The sequence below is a fragment of the Schistocerca nitens genome, chromosome 8, assembly GCF_023898315.1.
Source record: "Schistocerca nitens isolate TAMUIC-IGC-003100 chromosome 8, iqSchNite1.1, whole genome shotgun sequence".
NCBI lineage: Eukaryota > Metazoa > Arthropoda > Insecta > Orthoptera > Acrididae > Schistocerca > Schistocerca nitens.
Window position 1 is genome coordinate 25632728 of NC_064621.1, and position 22290 is coordinate 25655017.

Sequence of the window (22290 nt, forward strand, 5' to 3'; positions counted from 1 at the left end):
AAAGCTGCTGTTCCATGACTATTTCCGTGAAACGCAAAATACACGAGGATGAAAAAATTTATTTCTAACGCTCTGTTTTTAATTTAAACAATCTTTCATAAAAGAGTCCTAATTAAGGATTTATACACTCCTAGAAATTGAAATAAGAACACCGTGAATTCATTGTCCCAGGAAGGGGAAACTTTATTGACACATTCCTGGTGTCAGATACATCACATGATCACACTGACAGAACCACAGGCACATAGACACAGGCAACAGAGCATGCACAATGTCGGCACTAGTACAGTGTATATCCACCTTTCGCAGCATTGCAGGCTGCTATTCTCCCATGGAGACGATCGTAGAGATGCTGGATGTAGTCCTGTGGAACGGCTTGCCATGCCATTTCCACCTGGCGCCTCAGTTGGACCAGCGTTCGTGCTGGACGTGCAGACCGCGTGAGACGACGCTTCATCCAGTCCCAAACATGCTCAATGGGGGACAGATCCGGAGATCTTGCTGGCCAGGGTAGTTGACTTACACCTTCTAGAGCACGTTGGGTGGCACGGGATACATGCGGACGTGCATTGTCCTGTTGGAACAGCAAGTTCCCTTGCCGGTCTAGGAATGGTAGAACGATGGGTTCGATGACGGTTTGGATGTACCGTGCACTATTCAGTGTCCCCTCGACGATCACCAGTGGTGTACGGCCAGTGTAGGAGATCGTTCCCCACACCATGATGCCGGGTGTTGGCCCTGTGTGCCTCGGTCGTATGCAGTCCTGATTGTGGCGCTCACCCGCACGGCGCCAAACACGCATACGACCATCATTGGCACCAAGGCAGAAGCGACTCTCATCGCTGAAGACGACACGTCTCCATTCGTCCCTCCATTCACGCCTGTCGCGACACCACTGGAGGCGGGCTGCACGATGTTGGGGCGTGAGCGGAAGACGGCCTAACGGTGTGCGGGACCGTAGCCCAGCTTCATGGAGACGGTTGCGAATGGTCCTCGCCGATACCCCAGGAGCAACAGTGTCCCTAATTTGCTGCGAAGTGGCGGTGCGGTCCCCTACGGCACTGCGTAGGATCCTACGGTCTTGGCGTGCATCCGTGCGTCGCTGCGGTCCGGTCCCAGGTCGACGGGCACGTGCACCTTCCGCCGACCACTGGCGACAACATCGATGTACTGTGGAGACCTCACGCCCCACGTGTTGAGCAATTCGGCGGTACGTCCACCCGGCCTCCCGCATGCCCACTATACGCCCTCGCTCAAAGTCCGTCAACTGCACATACGGTTCACGTCCACGCTGTCGCGGCATGCTACCAGTGTTAAAGACTGCGATGGAGCTCCGTATGCCACGGCAAACTGGCTGACACTGACGGCGGCGGTGCACAAATGCTGCGCAGCTAGCGCCATTCGACGGCCAACACCGCGGTTCCTGGTATGTCCGCTGTGCCGTGCGTGTGATCATTGCTTGTACAGCCCTCTCGCAGTGTCCGGAGCAAGTATGGTGGGTCTGACACACCGGTGTCAATGTGTTCTTTTTTCCATTTCCAGGAGTCTATTTGCAACGAAAACTAAATATTTGTATGCGATACGTAATTAGCAATAAGAAGACGCGCATTTTTCAAAAAAAAATGACACATATTGTTACTCCATATATTAGATGAATTTTATGTTTAAATGACGTAGGTAACCGAAATGAAAAGAAAAATAAACAAAAAAGTAATGATCGAAACGAGTTTGCAACCAGCGATTACTGGTCTCGAACGTTACTGATTTTTTCCAGCTTAATGTATTTTAAGCCTCAGGCAAATGTTAGTAAAACACGCATCGCTGTTTAAAAATTAGCGTCAGCTGGGAACCTATCTCAGGACCCAAACGGGGCAAAAGATCATTCTACCACACAGTCACGCTCCTAGTCGAGAAAATCGCCCTAATTTAAAGGTATTTAAGATGGTCTTAAAACTTCAGTGTCGATTTCCTTCAGAGTTTTTGTGAGTTGCTTCGAACAGATTTCAGGAACTGATATTTCAGTTGTGAATTTCACTTACCTTAAATATAAAAAATTACAAAAATCCGATTGCTTTGCGGCCTCCTTGTGAAATAAACCGTAATTCCTCTTGGTCCTCTCTTTTTATAGGACACAGATACAACATTATCTACAATTTCTGTAAATGAAACAATATTCTAACTTCTAGCGTATCGGAAGGAGCTTAGGAAAAATATTTTAAGGGGACCACAACCTGCCAATCGAACCCATGTTAATTTAGGCAAGTATTTGACCCATTTCTGAAAAAACTGTTTAATGCAATAATACTTTTACTGTATGTTACATGATGCTAATAGAGTCAACTGTACTAAAATCTACTTTATCCATTTCATAGTTTTTAAGAAATACTTTTTTTAAATTTACTAACAAAAAATATTAAGTTTTATCTGCAGAAAATATTTTTTGTGAGATTCCTAATGGGGGAATATTAATGAACGTAGTACCAGAGGTGGCTTTCTATGTTATGCAGAGTCTCTGAAAATTTCATTCATTTATCTATGATATTTTCTGATATAATGTGGCATATGTACTTAAAATTTTATTTTGCGGGAAATTGAGTTCAAATAAAAACTTTTGAAATTTGTTACTTACAGTTAATTAATACTGTCCCGCTGCATATGATGGCCCTTCTTTGGCCTCTAGCAGGTCTTCCAGCTTCTTTTTCACCTACCTGAGTGTTTGTCTTACTTCCTTGGCCATATTAGATGCAGACCTGTCTGCATCGGCTATCCTCATTTTATCGCAATGTTGCAGCCCACCAGCATTAATTCCCAGCTTTTCCAGTACCCAACACTTTCCAGTATTACCACAATTGAATGTAATAACAGCATCATGAACTCCTACTTTCACTGTATGCATTCCTACAAATACAGTTTTAGGAAGGCGGTTCCAAATTATGCTGGTGAAACATTCATTTGGGTTCTGTGTCTGCCCATACAGACATTTCCTTAGAAGGTCAGGATGAGCCAAGTCTGTGAAAATAGGTTTAACTGCTGTAATAACAGCAGCAGGAAGAGAATTCTGGTGAGAATAAGATTCTCCAGTTGCCTGAGCCCTATTGTATTTGCACCACGAATTTTCTCCTGATGGACACAATCCATGACATGGCTTTTCATCAGTAGAGGACTTATGGAAGAATATGGCCCAAACATCTCACCTGCAAGTTTTCTATTTCAGTATTAGTTAACCGACCCTGTCCGGTCAACAATTTTCCATCTTCTAATTTTTTTCCTCTCATATAAACAGTTAGTTTTCTCAGCCTTGTTCCCAAACGTTTTTGAACATGGCCTACACATTCTATTTTGCTAATAATGGCATCTCCATATGGTTTAGAGTTCAGCACATCGTTTTATGCCTTACTGTCACCATAGCCAAAATATTTGGTGTACTGTACGCCACTTGTTTCTACAGAGCGATGAAATATTTGTTGCACTCCATGAATTTCCATACGACCACTTGTTCCTCTAAAGTTAGCCACACAGTTGTGTTCTTTATGTTCACTGGCTTTACAACAGTTGCAATATTTAGACATTATCTCCACATCTAACACTTTACCAGTGTCTACACTCGTGGCAGTCACTACTCCATTCAGAGAAGTATGTCCTCTTTTCTGCCAGCTTCCATCAAGTGCAACTGCAATGTCCGAACATCCATCATGTTCTTCCACTGCTTCCCTAGCAGCCAGTTCATGCTTTCCTCACAGACCTCACGTACAGCTTTCTCTAAAATTGCAGTCAGTTTTTCAAATTTATTTGGTGGTTGATGTAAGTTCATCACTGAACAAAATGTTCTTCCTGCAGTTATGCCTTTGCCAATGGACCGTAGGGCATAAACAAATCTACTATCGATTTCATAAGGGCCACTTGCATCTGGTTTTGAAGAACTCATAAATGAAATCACAGCTGAGCATTTAGTGCAAATTAAATCCAAAGCAATTGCTAGGCCTTTTCGTCTACATTGTACAAATTACATCTGATAATATTCTCAAATCTGTAATAACGTTACTGCACCCCTTGCCACTTACAGGAAATTCGGTGTAACTCTCTTGAAATTGTGAGAGCTTCTTTGATGACGCACTTGTTGAAGAATTACAATTTGAAACATCGTTGCCAGGTGACATAAACTCTTGTACAGAAAGCTTTCTAAACTTGTTTCCTCTAAATTGTCGTTTCTTGAAAATGCCTTTACGTTTCGTCATCTTCAATAAAGACAAGAAAACACACGTAAACAAGCACTGCAAACGTAAGTATAAAAACTACTCGCAATCACACTTGCACAGCCGGCCGAAGTGGCCGTGCGGTTAAAGGCGCTGCAGTCTGGAACCGCAAGACCGCTACGGTCGCAGGTTCGAATCCTGCCTCGGGCATGGATGTTTGTGATGTCCTTAGGTTAGTTAGGTTTAACTAGTTCTAAGTTCTAGGGGACTAATGACCTCAGCAGTTGAGTCCCATAGTGCTCAGAGCCATTTGAACACTTGCACAAAACTAATCGCGTGTTTGAAAGCGTGTTGTTTACAAACAGCAGACACAAAAGAATACCGACCGTTGCATTCCAAGGATAACCAAGACACTCGGGAGTAAAAAAAAAAAAAAATCCCTGACGCGAAATGTAGGGGATATAAAGATCTGAAATATATGCAGAAAAGTGAGACTTTGCAGGATGTTCTCTGTTAGAGGTGTGGATGGGCCTTCATCCACTGCCTGCAGCAATTCCTGTCGGGTTCGGAAGCGATTTTGACTCAAGCCGTGAAACACGTTTTCGGTACCTCTCAGTCAGCGTATTTTTCCGACCACAATTCTGACGTCGCATTTCGTGGCCACGTGTGTTACACCGCTGCTTGTAAGCAAGTTGACCGGTCTGCTACGAGACAGCAACAAATCCACAAATTTCACACAACGTATGGCCATGGGAGCGGCCAAACACGATTGCTCCTTTTTTGACATTCTGTCACGTTCTTTCATTCTCCCATTTTTACGTACAAGTCCGTTTGAAATCTGAACGTCTCACGGATCGCTACTGACTCGTGCTAAAGAAGAGGCAGTGCAGGCGCGGTTAAGCACGGGGCCCGATCGCTACGACGTCTGTAAGGACTTAACTATTAATCTGTGCGTGCACAGTGGGGTGGTTTTCTTGTCCGGTGAGCTTACAAGACATACAGGAAAGACACACATACCAGTGGGTAGACCATCTCCCGAAGTTTTTAAGTGACATTATGGGTGCTCAATACGGAGACTGCTTGTGTCGCAGCAAACGTCAACACGATAGTCGAATTCTTGCCATACACGTCGCAACACGTCATGATCTGTATCAACGTTCGCATTAATTACCTTCCTTGCAACTCTTCAAAACTGACAACTGAGGCAAGAACACATGATATTTGACATAACGCCATAACAACAAATCACATGGAATCAAATCACGTGGCAATCGGGGCAATCAAGAAGAGGAAAGTCATGATAGGCAGGAAATCGAATCCAACGCTGAGGCAGTTCGGCTCTGTTGTAGTCACAGACGTCTGAAAGAAAGTATGGTGGAACACCATCTTGCCGCAAAATGAATTCACCGTCGTGTTGTTAAATGTGCCATCAGTCACTGCTGCAGCATGTTCAGATACAAGAAACCAGCCTCAGCTTTCCCAGCAAAGAAAAATAGCCAATAATCTCTTGAGGAGAGCTTGGCACAAAAGACGTTAACTTTAGGAGAATCACGAATGTGTTCCACAATCTCGTGTGGATGTTCTGCGCGCGCGCATGTTATGACGGTTCATTTTTCCCGGCAAATCAAATTTAACTTCGTCATTGAAAACCATGAAAACCGCCTTCCTCCAGTAGCTGCTGCTAGTGTTAACGATGTTCACTGTCCCGAGTAGACAGAGCTTGTAACAACTGCGATCGGTACGGCTTCACACACGCCCAGACACGCCCAACCTGTAGTGCTGCGCCACGGCCAAACATAGAGGGACTGATAAGTGTCATTTTTCTTCATAACTTTTGGTTTTTGTGCAATCGTCTTCCGGAACCTTGCAGGCATTTACGAATAATTCCGTAATACATTATTATATTTTTAGTGTAAATAGGTCATTTCTTGCAAGGACAACCCGTGCAAAGCGCATGTCTGTGTTCTCTTTATTAAACGTCAAGATCTACATGAAAGAGTAATTGAAAAAGTAGCTCGCATTTGACTACAATAGTAATATTACCACTGGTTTGTCTTACAGTCCAAAGAAAACTTGAAACATTTGTGCCCCATTAGCTGTCTCCACAGATCTTGACTAGCATCAAATCCCTCATTTTTTGCATATTCTGCTTAGTTTTGCAAAAACCACTGTTACTGGTATCTTTGAAAACATTTAGAATTCGTTTTTTTTGCATACTTTTCTCAGCATTAATTTCGATATACGGTTTTATACAGGAAGTTAGACGAAATGATAATATCTGCTGAATTTACCTTAGGATAAGACTATTTTTCAGTCACTAATTTAAATTTCTGTAGTGAATCACATAACGTTCTTTATATACTGAGGCGCCAAAGAAACTGGTATAGGTATGCGCATTCAAAGACAGAGATATGTAAACAGGCGGAATACGATGCTGCGATCGGCAACAACAAGTGTCTGGCGCAGTTGTTAGATCCGTTACTGCTGCTACAATGGAAGGTTATCAAGACTTAAGTGAGTTTGAACGTAGTGTTATGGCCGGCGCACGAGCGTTGCGACACAGCATCTCCGAGGCAGCGACGAAGTGGGGATTTTCCTGTACGACCATTTCACGAGTGAACCGTGAATATCAGGAACGGTAAAACATCAAATCCCCAACATCGCTGCGGCCGGAAACAGATCCTGAAAGAACGGGACCAACGACGGCTGAAGAGAATCGTTCAATGTGACAGAAGTGCAACCATTCCGCAAATTCCCCCAGATTTCAATGCTGAGCCATCAACAAGTGTCAGCGTGCGAACCGTTCAACGAAATGTCTTCGATATGTGCTTTCGGAGCCGAAGGCCCTCTCGTGTACCCTTCATGATTTCGCGACACAAAGCTTTATGCCTTGCCTGGGCCCGTCAACACCGACATTAGACTGTTGAGGACTGGAAACATGTTGCCTGGTCGGACGAGTCTCGTTTCGAGCGGATGGATGTGTACGGGTATGGAGACAACCTCATGAATCCATTGGCCCTGAATGTCAGCAGCGGACTGTTCGAGCTGGTGGAGGCTCTGTAACGGGGTGGGAAGCGTGCAGTTGGAGTTAAATGGGACCCCTGATACGTCTAGATACGACTCTGACAGGTGACACGTACGTAAGCATCCCGTCTGATTACATGCATCTCGTCATGTCCATTGTGAATTCCGACGGACTCGGGCAATTCCAGCAGGACGATGCGACACCCCAGTCGTCCAGAATTACTACCATGTGGCTCCAGGAACACTCTTTTGAGTTTAAACACTTCCGCTGGCCATAAAACTCTCCAGACATGAACATTATTGAGCATATCTGCGATCCCTTGCAACGTGCTCTTCAGAAGACATCTCCCCCCCCCCCCCCCCCTTGTACTCTAACGGATTAATGGACAGCTCTGCAGAATTAATTGTATCCGTTCCTTCCAGCACTGCTTCAGATATTCGTCGAGTCCATGCCACGTCGTGTTTCGGCACTTCTGCGTGCTCACCGGGACCCTACACAACATTAAGCAAGTGTACCAGTTTCTTTTGCTGTTCAGTGTAGTACCATGTGGAAATCCTTGCTTATTGATAGTATCATTATTTCTGGGCATAATCATAAATTACAATAAAATTAGCCGCCGGTGTGGCCGTGCGGTTCTAGGCGCTACAGTCTGGAGCCGAGCGACCGCTCCGGTCGCAGGTTCGAATCCTGCCTCGGGCATGGATGTGTGTGATGTCTTTAGGTTAGTTAGGTTTAATTAGTTCTAAGTTCTAGGCGACTGATGACCTCAGAAGTTAAGTCGCATAGTGCTCAGAGCCATTTTTTTTACAATAAAATTCATGGATATTCTGTGGATACTTAAATTCTCCTACTTCTAAAATTTAACCTATATCTGACTCATTTGGCTATGTTTATTACCTGAAACCAGTCACCAGACAGACATGCCATATAAGAATGTGATACCTAATACATCCTTGCCCACGTGTAGAGGTTATTAACATTGAGGAGAGGGGAGAGGAGTGAAGAGAGTGTGGGCAGTGTGTGGGAGGGAGATAGGAGGATTGAGGGAGGGTCTGATCAGGAGTTAGGAAGAGAGGCGGATGTTGGTGAAGTTCAAGGTTAGACTTCATCCAGAATGCGCAAGGATTCTTCTGGACTTGTTTCCAAGGCTACTCATTTAGTTGGCCACGTGCCAAAGTCTGAGGAACGAGCTGGAGAGTGATCTTGGTCTAACCAACACTTTTCTCTCCTACATAAGTCGATTCTATTAAACACTGGTAAATATATCTATCGGTGAAACCTGTATTTTGTGTATTGTGGAAACGTCACGCAGCTCACTGGAAAATGGAAATTTGTGGTAAGTTCCTATGGGACCAAACTGCTGAGGTCATCGGTCCCTAGGCTTACACACTACTTAATCTAACTTAAACTAATTTACGCTAAGGACAGCACACACCCATGCCCGAAGGAGGACTCAAACCTCCGACGGGAGGAGCCGCGAGAACTGTGGCAAGGCGCCTCACACCGCACTTCTACCCCGCGCGGGGCACGCCTCATGTTTGTGGCTTTATGTAATCAGAATATATCTTATTGCGATACTTTTACCTATTCCTTTTTTTAAAAAATTAGGAGTGGTAACTCTGTCAACGTTCCTCAGTCTTCTAATTAATCAAGAACACCCTGTTAATACGAATGCAGTTATCGCCCTCTGCGATCGGCACTGAACACGACATTAATTTAAATGCGAATGGCTTTTAATTTTACCTCTGCCCTCCCCGTTCTCCCACAAAGCTGGTCAAGCTCTTTAACAGACCACTGCCTGAGATATGAGTACTACTAGCAGGGAGGTGCTACAAGCCTTGAAAAGCTGCACATTTGGTTGCTGCAGTTACCTCGGCCGCTGTTGGCGTTAAGAGCTTTGTAACAGAGAGAATGTGAGCATTCCTACACTGCCTGTAGGAAAATCCTATCATCGCCAGAACAGTATCAGTTTGTTTGTCTATGTCATCATACTTCCCTCAAGATTAATAGAAGTATTCTGCAATGTAAGCCAACATTCGTGCATGAGTAGAACGTTCCTTGACACATCTTGATCAAACTAACGCCACAATAAATGCGAAAGTCACATTAAGTACAAAAGACCTTTACAAAGTCTTTTACATACTTAGAGGCCTGTTTTTACAAGTATAGGTCACGTATCCTTATAGCAAGAACCATGGCGGCAGCTTTTACATGTTCACGAATACGTGGCCAATTTGTTTAGCTTCTTTTGTTTTACGCCTCCGTTACAGATGTATTTTCCTAACACAGTCTTCAAAAAAGTGCTACGCTGTTCATTGATTTCTCAACATAAGTTCCTGTAGATGCTGTCAATTCAGATTCTGATCTCGACTGTGATGTCTGGTTTCCATTTTGTGTGACGTAAGTTCCCTTTTTTTTTTTTTTGAAAAACTGGATGAGCATCTCTTCGTAACAAGTGACGCGTAAACTTCAGAAACAGGATAATATGTTAGAATGATCCGCTGCAGAGTTTTGGTGTAAGGTTCTCCAGGAAAAATATTATGGTGGCAAAGGATATTGTGAAATGGCAGCAATGTTTTATTATTATTTACGTATGTGACATTTCTTTACCGAGCACCCATTCTGTTGCGTAAATAATCTTTCACTACGTCGAATCTAGTGCGATATACACTGCCTTTTTAAATAAGTTTGATTTAGCAATATGTCTAAACTGCTGCCCTTTGTCCAATGAATTTGCAGTCAGTTAATAATACGAATTACGAGTGCTGATGCGAGGGAAGCAGAAACTGGTAGTCTGAAATTTTCGTATTTCGAAATGCATACCTACACGTCATTGAGAGCTAAATACTAGATCAAAAAGCAGAGTGAAAAAAAGTGACGAAGATGGGATTCGATACCACAACCTTTCGGTTTTCAGTCCCTCACTCTGCCTATAAAAAATACACCAGATGCAAATTAAATTACACTTGGTTGCGTTGTCCAGGCACTGCCGCTCTCTTGAGTAATGGCAGCTGTTCGCTAGGTGGCAACGAATCTTTTCACAACTTAACTTTTATTCATCATAATTTAGACAATTTGCAGGTAATATTTATAATTTGTATACAGCGTGGGTAGGGATTGAGTACAGGTACCATGGGCATGGGCATGTACACAGAAATATATTTTTCTTCTAATGTCCAACAAATAACTTTTTTACCGTTGAAAAAGAGAAATAGAATAGCATTAACTATTCAGACCCCAGTATCAAAAAAGTTCATGCAAAACATAAGTTTATGGTTTACGAGAAAACAACATGTACGAACATGATAATAAATGAAACTTCTCGACACCCTCTTAAAGTATAAAAGTGCCTAGTTTGTCTCCATGATAAGTAGACTTTTAAGTAGATACCTTATACTACAAAATAAACAAGAAATTACATAATAAAAACCCAGAGCAGAGGCAAAATAATATAAAAAATAAAAAGTATATCTCCATGACACACCGAAGACAAGTGTCAGGTAAAACTGAGAGATATTTTCAGAAATCAAATATCTCACTTGCATTCGATACCTCTAACAATTTAGCATTCAAACTATTACATAAAATAGGAGATCATGCCAATAAATATAACCACACAGGTGTTCACAAATTATGATGTGGGAATTCACGTGGTTTTATATTGGACAGACAAGCCATTCATTTCTTACCAGGTTTAGGGAGCTTACTGAAAACCATAACACCATTACCTTGGTGATCATTTAAGAGAATCCAAACACATTGTGGATAATATGCAGCATAACCTCAAATTTAATGCTATGACCCTGAAGTGAAAAAGCAGACATTATTGAAAAGTTTAATAAAAAAGACAAATAAATGATATTCTTAATGATCAGTTGGATAAAATTTTCTTCAACCTTTTTGAAGATGTACTCTAATATAATACTTCTCATTAACACAGTTTTATGCTTTCCCCTCTATCAGACATTAGTACTTTATATCCATATATGTTGAAATTCCTCACTTTGAATGCCTATAAACTACTAATATTTGTGTAATATTTACACATGTAACAAACAGAAATGGAATAAAATGTGACATGTACATCTCCACATTTTCATTTATAATATTGCTGATGTATGGAACCCATTTTCTATAATATTGGTATCTATTTGATCAGTTTCCTTGGAACGTATCTTCATACATGATAACCTCAACAGAGTATGATATATATGGACTTTCAGAAAGGGACCTTACTTTCTAAAATAATATTCATTTTCTACTTCTCATATTGTGTACGTTAACATCTCCCATCTGTCATACAAATCTTTTCTTTGTCTTATGTCACCTGATACACAGGAATATTTATAACAGAAATACAGACTTACAAAACTTCACTATAATACATTCATGTTTACCTTTATGTTTCATGTCGCTTCAGCTAGGTATAACATATGTATAAGTAATACTTTTGGTGCTTATGTAAATATGGTGCATGAAACCACTTATTTGTTCTTCACCTTGAACAGTTAATCATGGTTTTATCCACCATCCACCACAACATATATCTTTATGGTCGGTGATTATTTCACATAAGTTTGCCTATTTTAAAAATGTTACATCTTGAATTAATCGATGTAACTTGGGCACAGTTGCCACATAATCTTATTATTGTGACAACTGGTAGGAACTAAGATAAATTTAAATAAATTTTATCCTGTGAAGAGGTTTTATCTATGTATCTATCAACATATACCTATGTTTTCTCACATTTCTACTACACAACTCTTAAAGACATAGCCAAATTTTACTTATCTCTTTGTCCTTGTAAGACCCAATGTCACAAGTACCTTTGTAATAGAATATGATATTAGCAAAGTGTATTCTTTATTAAATATATGCAGTCCAATTTTTGTGCTCATACTACTTTTATGTAGTAAGCTTATATATTTTGAAGTAAGATACCATATGATCAGCATGATGTAAGCAGTGTGAATTCTTATTCTCAGTGTTGTATTGTCCACTCCTTTTGTTTATATTTGTTTTTGTCACAAATAACTACACAAGTGATGTGTTGTTTTAAGTGCATTGCTTTAAGTTATTTTACCATATTATATTGTATATACTTCATGATGTGTCAACTTCCATGCCTTGTACATCACCATACAGTTTGTACTTGTGTTTTTGGTGCTTTTCTTCACGATAACCTATCTACATGGTTCTCATTTGAGCATGAAGTAAGCTTTGTTTGTATTTCAGTATGTTGTTGTTGTTGTGGTCTTCAGTCCTGAGACTGGTTTGATGCAGCTCTCCATGCTACTCTATCCTGTGCAAGCTTCTTCATCTCCCAGTACCTACTGCAACCTACATCCTTCTATATCTGCTTGGTATATTCATCTCTTGGTCACCCTCTACGATTTTTACCCTCCACGCTGCCCTCCAATACTAAATTGGTGATGCCTTGATGCCTCAGAACATGTCCTACCAACCGATCCCTTCTTTTGGTCAAGTTGTGCCACAAACTCCTTTTCTCCCCAATTCTATTCAATACCTCCTCATTAGTTATGTGATCTACCCATCTAATCTTCAGCATACTTCTGTACCACCACATTTCGAAAGCTTCTATTCTCTTCTTGTCCAAACTAGTTATCGTCCATGTTTCACTTCCATACATGGCTACACTACATACAAGTACTTCCAGAAACGACTTCCTGACACTTAAATCTATACTCGATGTTAACAAATTTCTCTTCTTCAGAAACGCTTTTCTTGCGATTGCCAGTCTACATTTTATATCCTCTCTACTTCGACCATCATCAGGTTTATTTGCTCCCCAAATAGCAAAACTCCTTTATTTCTTTAAGTGTCTCATTTCCTAATCTAATTCCCTCAGCATCACCCGACTTAATTCGTCTACATTCCATTATCCTCGTTTTGCTATTGTTGATGTTTATCTTATATCCGCCTTTCAAGACACTATCCATTACGTTCAACTGCTCTTCTAAGTCCTTTGCTGTCTCTGACAGAATTACAATGTCATCGGCAAACCTCAAAGTTTTTATTTCTTCTCCATGCATTTTAATACCTACTCCGAATTTTTCTTTTGTTTCCTTCACTGCTTGCTTAGTATAATAAGTACTTAACATAGCTTTCTATTGAAAGGTATGTTTATATCTTTCTTGTCATGTCATGAAACCTTTCTGACTTTGCTATGCCATTCTATAAAAAATATTTGTTCACATACATGTAGACAAGATATGTCATCAAGTTATATTATGCTTCACCACAATGTTTTCTATAAAACTGTTGTGTGTATTATTATATTACAATCATCCCACATTACCAATTTAAAGATCTGTGGAGACCCTGTATCTTAAATGATTGTACATTTATTTTTTTTAATTTGTTGAGTGTTTTTGCTCTTAAATGATGTGACTTGTATGTTGGTACTTTTAATTGCACTCCTACAGGTACCTATTGCAAAAATAATATGCACTTCAAGTTGTCACCTTGCTGAGACTCTTATTGTTAAATTTTTTGCCCCTGTATGTTCTTACCTTAAAAACAGCAGTGTTCCTACCTACATTACATAAATAATAGACACTTCATGTTTTGTTGTTATAGGTCACATACTCCCACTGATGTGACAATTACTCTGATATGCATATCTATATATTTTTTATGATAAGGTACAACTTGTTTCACACCTATATCTGCATAGCCCTCCATAACAGAATATTACTTGTTCCCTTCTATAGTAATTCCTTTTGAGTTCAAATCTGTCCAAGGAAAGGATAGATTTATACCTGTCATGTTGAACTGCACTTACTTTAAACTTCACCAGGGTAGTATATAATATATTCATTCTGTACTATTATACATTGACAATTTGAATAATTATACCTCAATGCCTTAATTTTCTATAATGGATGGTTTAGACATACTTTATAGATTGATGGTATTTACTGAACCTAGGAACTGGAAATTCTAGTTTTCCAGAATCCATGGTACATGAAGCCAATCTTTAACCCCCCCCCCCCCCCCCCTCTACCCACCCACCCACACACCTATACTTCAATGTTTTATTATTTCTAAAAATATATGATAGGTAAATATTCTACAGAGAGTGTAACTTGAGCCCACACAGCCCCCCTCACCCCCCCACCCTCCCACACCTTTTCTGCTGCTCCTATACACTACAACTGGCAGTTGCCTGTGCTCCTGTCACATTTGCGCTGTGACCCAGAACATCCTGAACATAATTTTCAACATAAACAAATAAATACAGAAAATTTCAGCTGTACGACGATTATTGCCGTTATACTTTAGATGAACCACTGTTTTCAGTTTAATTATTCACTGTAGTTATTCATTTTGATTATATGTGTTGGGGTTGGAATGTGGAGCCCTGCCTTTTGTGAATTCAGCGGTACCAATTACGCCATTATTCCTTCTTTTCAGTGTTACTTGTCTGAACTTCTGAAGGCCATTAATGAAGACGGGATTGACGTATTTGGCTACATAGTATGGTCACTCATCGACAACTTCGAGTGGCAAGCAAGTTACACGTAAGTTGCAGTTTTCAACAAAACCTTTTTTTTTTACAAAAATTCGTCTTTTGCAACAAGAACGAAACGCTCGTAATGATTTTGTTGTTATAAATTTAAAAAAGTAAAACTGGACACAAAATACTATAATGCAGCGATTGTGTTGTTTTAAATTGAACTCCACTGGTAAAACGTGATAAATTTCGGATTTTCATCTTCATGGACATGGTGCAGTATAAAATGATGTACTAATCTATTTAAATCGACATACACAGAATGCACAAAGTAAAACTGACCCGAAAAATACTGCATGCTCCTTAACAAACGCAACCCAACATATATCATTTGTCCCAGATGCTGATGATTAAGTTCGGATGTGTGCCTTTAGGTGCATGAAATATCTTCCAGGCCACTTCTATTTTGTCCACTCCATACATTTCATAAGCTGCTGTACAGTGCTTAGTAGAAGTCACGTTCTGCCCCATTCTCTTGGTGTAGAAAAATGACTTTCTATGAGCCTAGGTCTGTGCACAAATATCTCTTGCCTCATTCGTTCAACCACTGCGTGAGATAGAAGCTAGAGGTAGTGGATGTGCTGCGCGCTCTTCCCCAAGTAGGTGTCATGTACTGGTAGCTTTTGTTTGTTCTGCACCGTTAGTTGGTTTTCTCCTAAGAATGACTCTGAAGCGTTTCGTCGTTTACTCCTAAAATATAAGAACAGTGAAATCTAAATCAATTAATATGACATGTTTCTCAGCTGAGCAGTAGACTATAGCAAACGATAATGGCGAGTGCAGACATATGACTAGAGATGCATGTGGATCTAGCTCTTTCTAAGCACCATTCGCATCAATGTTCATGCTAAACGTCTATAAAATACAGAAACTCTAGATCAATATATTAAATGAGTACTTTCTGTAGTAATGGATGAGTGTTTATTAAAGATGGGGAAAGTTTTTCTTCTCTCACAATAGATACTTACCACATTGTAAATGTATTCTGAACCATACTTTATTTCTGTTGCAGGAGCAAATTTGGACTGTACTATGTAGATTTCAACGACTCAGAGTTGCCGAGGACTGCGAAGTCTTCTGTTACTTTTCTCAAAGGCGTCATTGCGGCCAATGCCTTGTCGAGCCAATATTTTGCTACTGATACAGACCAGAAAAACTCAACTTGTAAGTAAATAAAATTCTCTCTCTCTCTCTCTCTCTCTCTCTCTCTTCATGGTAGATGATAACACATTCCACCTCTCCTCTTCTTCTTTTCTCACTATGATCCGTTTTTCTGTTTTGCTTCGTATTCGAAATGAGTTCACTGAAAATGACATAATGTTTCAGACTGCTATCAACTTTAGTTCTTCTTCTGATGTCTTCATTTGACTATCAAAGTCGTTGCTAATATGCATCTCCCCTATCTCTTAGACTAATTGCTATTCCATGACTGTAACTTTTGTTAGATTTGGGATTTGACCTGCGTTACTTACTATCTGAAAGACGTTGACTGAAAGCTTTAGGTAAATTATTCTTGAAGGTACACCTTCAAGGTTATCCACCTTGCTTGTTTACAAATCTGATTACCTATACAACTTCTCAATGTGTGAGCTAAGTTGAGCTCACTGCTCAACCATCCTGATCTAATATCACTAGACATAGTATTAGGTACCCCACTTAAGGAGTATACTGGTCGTTTTGGAACGTTGCAGATGATGTACAGCTGGTACAAGGTGCTCTTGTAACCCGCCACCTCTGACGTAAGTCGTGGAGTGAAGTACTGTTTATATGCTAGTTGGTTGTATGGGATCAGTCCACAACTATGGGTCGATATAAGGATGTGATAGAATCACAGCAAGGAGATGTCTTCATTGGAAGTGCCCATGATCAGATCTGCCCAGATAGCCGTGCATATTGATGTGCTGCTCCTGGGACATGGAGGTTCGCTAGTCCCAGACTGAACCTCCACAATAGATTCACAACAAGGGTCGGTATTCAAGAGACTCAGGGTGTGTTTTTTTGGCGGTTTCCCACATCCCAAGAGGTGAATACTGGGCTGGTACCAAAAGTCCCGCCTCAGTTACACGATTTGCAAACGTTTAGAGAATTGCGCTCACTCTGGAGCGTAGAATTTCTCTCCCATGGTGTGTGGGGCTGAGAAGAGAATTGAAACGAGCTAACTTCCCAGCTGAAATTAATTAAATTAGTAGAAAAGCGTGGACACTCCTGAGCAATTCAGGACATCAATCTACAACAGCAATGCGGAACCAAGGATAATACCCTCAGAAATGGCATTCCACATTAATACATGTGCTGGAAAAAATTTCTTGGATAGCAATACCGACATATAGACAAACCAAGAGCTAAACCAAATCGGTAATGACCTACAAGACACATAGTCTTCTGAGATCCCTTCTGTGAACAGGGGAGAAACGAGGTCAGGAAAACTCTAGAAACTGGAAAATAAGCAGGAATGACTGGAATATTTCCCAGTACTTATAAAATACCTAGGGAAGCAGGGAAGGACTTGGCTGAAACAATTTTATACAGATCACTGACGAATTTCCTGCTGAATTTAAAATTGCTCTACCATTGGCAATCCTCAAACTAGGGAAGAACCTGGAAGATACTTCTAGCTATCGCCCAAGCGTATCGCTCAGTGTCAGCTTCAAAATACTTGAATGCCTCATTCTGAAAAGGATCAGAAAATAGAAAAAGTACCTCCTACATTTCAGGCTAGCTTCAGGAGTGAGTGAATCTGCTGTAAGTGGTGCTGCTGTGAGTTGGTGTTGGCTGTAACATCCACACAGAGGATGGCTATGAAGACAGCACTGAGCATAGAACATGCTGATCAGAGACCATTAAAATGGACTTCCACAAGGATCTGCACTGGCCTCAGTAGTAGATCAGTGAGGTGCCAAACACAACTGGCAGAACGTTTTGCTGTGTGGACGACCTAGCAATACTCACTAAAATCAAAACTCTAGAAGAAGGAGAATATATTTGTTGTGTATGACTTCGTAAACAGAAAATTTACTTCACCTGCATTTCTCAAAGTGTACGAAGCCTCAGTACAAATAATGCAGCAAGAAATAAAGTCCAGCCATCAGTGTCAACAAGGATGAGTCTCTCTGAACTAGACGCTGGAGTCAGAGCCGCTACTGGGCGGCGTCTGCATAGTGTCACATAGGAATGAGGTTCCAAGTGTTTGTTGATTGTGTAGCTGGTGCCGGCTGTCGTGTATCACGGTGGGAAGCTTGTGGTACAGAGCCGCCAGAGGCATGGCGCAGTGGGTGCGCTCCATTGGGTCCACCGGATCCTGCGTGACAGCTGTCGGCATCTGACAGACAATTGCAATTCAGTTGCTAACTTCGTCGCCCATGCGCTACTAGTGAGACATGATACATTATTCTTTGCAGATGTTTAGAGTCAATATTATAAAAGACGGAGATTCCTCAAAGCAACTAAGACATAAGCATGTGCGTTCCAATTATATAAGGGAATAGCTAAACGACAGGTTATCGTAAGGTTTTGCCATAAAAGTGTGACACACATTTTCCCCCCATAAGCACCCTGGCATTACACTAGGCTATCCATTAGTTACAAGAAGCAGCTGAAAATTCGAGCCAGAAAGTCAAGACTCGGGGAGGAGTGGGGGGTGTTGATGCGTCATCCGTGCTGAGCACTGGAAAGGACACAATTGGAAAGGGATTATGGCACTACTGCATTTAAAGGGACACTTTCCTCAAGGTAACGAATATGCACTGTGGATTCTGGATTTAAAGAGCCACTTACAAGACTTCTGGGAAAACACCCTCCCCCATATCTGAGGCATTTGTGCAATGTAATGTGTGACATGCCATCCCCACCACCACCTCCACCACCACCACCACCATGGGCACCATTGCCACTTCTCAGGCAATTGCATGTGATGGTCACGGAAACTATAGTACCGGTGCCAAAATCGAGGTCACCCCTCTCCTGGCATTAGCACAACACTGTGAAAGTTATAGACAAGATGACGAGGTCACGGCCCCCGCGAGCCAATAAGAAACTGGTTCTCCACCATCCACCCAGCCCCATTTTCTCCCTAGAGCAATTCATCATTTGTGTTCTGAATCCCGCAGTTTAAGGATCAGGCTTCTTTTTCTTTGTAAATAATAACAGGCATATAACACAATTCTGTTTCATTAAGAAGAATTTTGTTACAGTATTTTCTTTGCGGTTTAATAGTAAACTCAGAGACAAGTAGAGATGTAAAAGAGCGAAACTATTTACATTACAGCATCAGTATATTATTACATTTCCCATTGGTTATTTACGTACCTTTTCTTTATCCAGTGCAGTATTTTTCTATACGCATACAAAAATGGGAAATGAGACTAACTGGTACGACTAACTGTAGGTGAAGAAAAATCCACAGTCACACAGATGTGCACATGGTCCACAATATATATAAATGTGAGAACAGGATGGTGCCAATCACATCCTCACAGATAAACTGTTTGTTGTCATAGCGTGACAGACTAGCTTTCACCTGTGACACAGTATATACTACATGGTCTCACAATCGAAACGCTGCTTGGCATACCTAGTGTTGAGGACATTCACCTCATCTTTCATCAGGTCAATAACCTTATTCTTTTGAGGTGTAACTCTATACAGTTTATCATCCGCATGTCTAGACATGTGTAACATCATGTGGTTTATCATCTGTATGTGTAGACATCTCAAATGAGTTACTACTTCATATGAATCACAGCCTTTCAATCCTTCAGTGAAAGTGTCTGCATCCATATAAAGTAATACTGAATCAGTGAGGTTTCCCATATTCATAGTGGAGGTGGTAGATGTGTAATTTGGAAAGGTCCACCACACACATACCGATACAGACAGGCTTTGTGAATCGTATCTCAGGAGCGACTCATCCTTGATGGTAGATAGTGGCCAACTTAAAATTTGCCCTGGCGATATAACCTAGAGCACCATAACGCCCACCAAAATGGTAAACTAAATGATTTTTCACGATGATTTCTCAAATCTTGTATAGTTTTTCCAGAAAACTGAACTGCTCATTAACTAGAACAATTCTTTTCAGAAGTGACGTCTTTATACTCCTTTCACCAGAGTGACTGAAGGAGATGGCGCGCAAGACCCTAATAAGTTTTTTCCCCAAACTGAGACACTGCTGCAGGTTTCTGTAATTTATGATTTTTTCTTTTTATCCTCCTGTGTCGTCATGAACTTGGGGATGGGCCCAGTGCATGAGACTAATAACTCCAGATACAGGGGCAAGTCAATATGCACATCATGCAAGCAAGGTAGGATATATCATGTCTGCCTTCACAGATATTCATTACCAGAATACGCAGCCACATCTTTGAATTTATCAGTATGGCGATTTATCGGACAGCCATCAGAAACTTCCAATAGGCAGAGATTGCTGCCTGAGATACCTACATAGGTTGTGTAACATCCAATTACAGAATGTAACTAACTCGTCAGAGGGTTTGTACACATCCTCGCTTATTCATGGATTATTCACTTTGGCATACTTGTGCAGATACTGGCAAAGTTCCCTGTGAATCCCATGTTCGAAAATCCGCACCATGTAAACATAGTTCAATACTGAACTCATGTTCTTTTTAATGCTGCATCTCATGAAAGTGAGATCCGGAGTATATGTGTCTATGCATACACTCTGAAATTCCTTTAAAATGTGCGCAAACAGGTGTGTATCTGTTTCTATGCATAGTCGAGTGTATTCCCCTAAAGCAGGTACGTCGAACTCCTGTCAAACATTAACCACATGCCTATACTTCTCACCCATTATGCCAATCTCTGTAAATTTATTGGAGAATGTGGCTATCCCTGGCAATGTGGTTTTCATGGAGCCTCTCCTTAAAATCCAGGTGAAAATAAGGAAAGAACACCTGTCACAGACTGAAACTTTGCAGCATCAGGATTCCTTGCTCTAGGGATATGCATGTCCTCCTGACATACTGTCCCAGCAAGTTTTTGAAGAGGTGGAAGCACGAAAGTTAGTGAACCCAGGAAATGGAGAGTGATTTTGAATGTGAGACTTTTGGGGATAGACGTTATCAGGCAGGACACTAACCTCATCAACTAACCTTATCAACTCTCAAACGGATGTCACCCAAGTGCTCGACAAGGAAGTGAGCATAATACCTGCCCAAATTATGAAAGAAAGTGGATATGTGCAATGCCAGCTGGTATTTTAAGTTTCAGGCATTGTGTTCTGCACCATAGAACTTCGCCATCAGATTACAGTGATCATTACGTGGAGTTTCTGCTTTTCTATCCACCGGTAGCCCGCAAATATGACGATCAACTGCCTGCTTGTATAAGGCATCATTCTCCCATGATTCGCTCATGGGAATATTGTGGTAAATCACATCAACATGCCATGTAAAATTTTTGAGATCAGTGAGCAATCACCTCTCAGAATTTGAATTGGTTAAGACTCGAGTTATAAGGGCAAACAACTTCATACACAGCTGCTTATTGTATGTGTCTTTCTGTGAACAACAATGAGGGACAGTGGGATCACCTTCACAGTGTACCACAGCAACTAGCAAAATCCGCATGTATGACAATGGAACTACTACTACTACTACTACTACTACTACTACTACTACGTGATCAGGTCCAGTGGACCGCACGCATCTACAAGTTTCCTAATGGTGGGCCCTCTTAAACTTTAAGAAGTCGTTTATCTCAGTAGTAATTTCCACACAGACTGGTTCTTGGCTAGAACAATCAATCAGATGCTTTTGTAAATACTCAAATCTTAGTAAATGAGTTGAGCTGTCTATAACAAAAGTGTCTTGCATTGATATGTTTTGACAGTTTGGTTAGAAAGTAGGTGGGACATGATTTTGAACCAGAATACGTTGGGCCTCACCCTCAGAGAATAGCAGCAAATGTACCTTTTTTTGGGCACTGATCAGCTACATTTGAAAAATAGAAGGGTTCAAGTACTTTGTGCTCAACGCCTTTGTTTTGCATAGTGTGCTTTTCAATTCATCATCATCATCATCTTCTCTTTCTGCCTTGCATTTATCTATATCCACGCCATTAACATAAATTGAATAGTCTGGGTTCAGCCTCCCAAACTTCGGCAGGTTCTGGAGTTTAAAGGGGAATGAGATGTTGTTGAAGTTTAATGCTCGCAGATACCAGACGTCTGGTGTGTAGTTGTGAGCACAGCATTGTACTCGCGATTTCTGTTGTAAGGCAGAGGCGACAGGCAAAGAAAATTCATTATCCTATTCAAGATTCTGGACATAATACAGGTGCTTTTAGCGGCAATATCTTTTGCAGGAAGGATAAAACTGAATCCCCTAGTTAATGCACCGTGGACATGTGATAGACATCAAGGAAGAATACATATCTGAGTGTATTATGGCCTTCATTTCGTATATGTCGGAAAAATGACGTTCAAGGTAGAACTTGTGAATCACTTTGTTTTTAAGTAACCGTGTCACCTCGAAATATCACATTAGTTTTCCCCTAATTGTAGACAATGGGTT

General features: G+C 41.0%; 1 protein-coding gene across 1 annotated transcript in view; it reads left to right on the forward strand.

Annotated features, from left to right (window-relative positions):
* LOC126198592 (myrosinase 1-like) overlaps positions 1–22290 on the forward strand; it is a 240906-nt gene that overhangs the window by 184257 nt on the left and 34359 nt on the right. Inside the window, exons 11-12 of the mRNA XM_049935041.1 lie at positions 14659–14765; positions 15771–15922. Coding sequence (XP_049790998.1) covers positions 14659–14765; positions 15771–15922 — 259 coding nt within the window. The remainder of the gene's footprint in view (positions 1–14658; positions 14766–15770; positions 15923–22290) is intronic.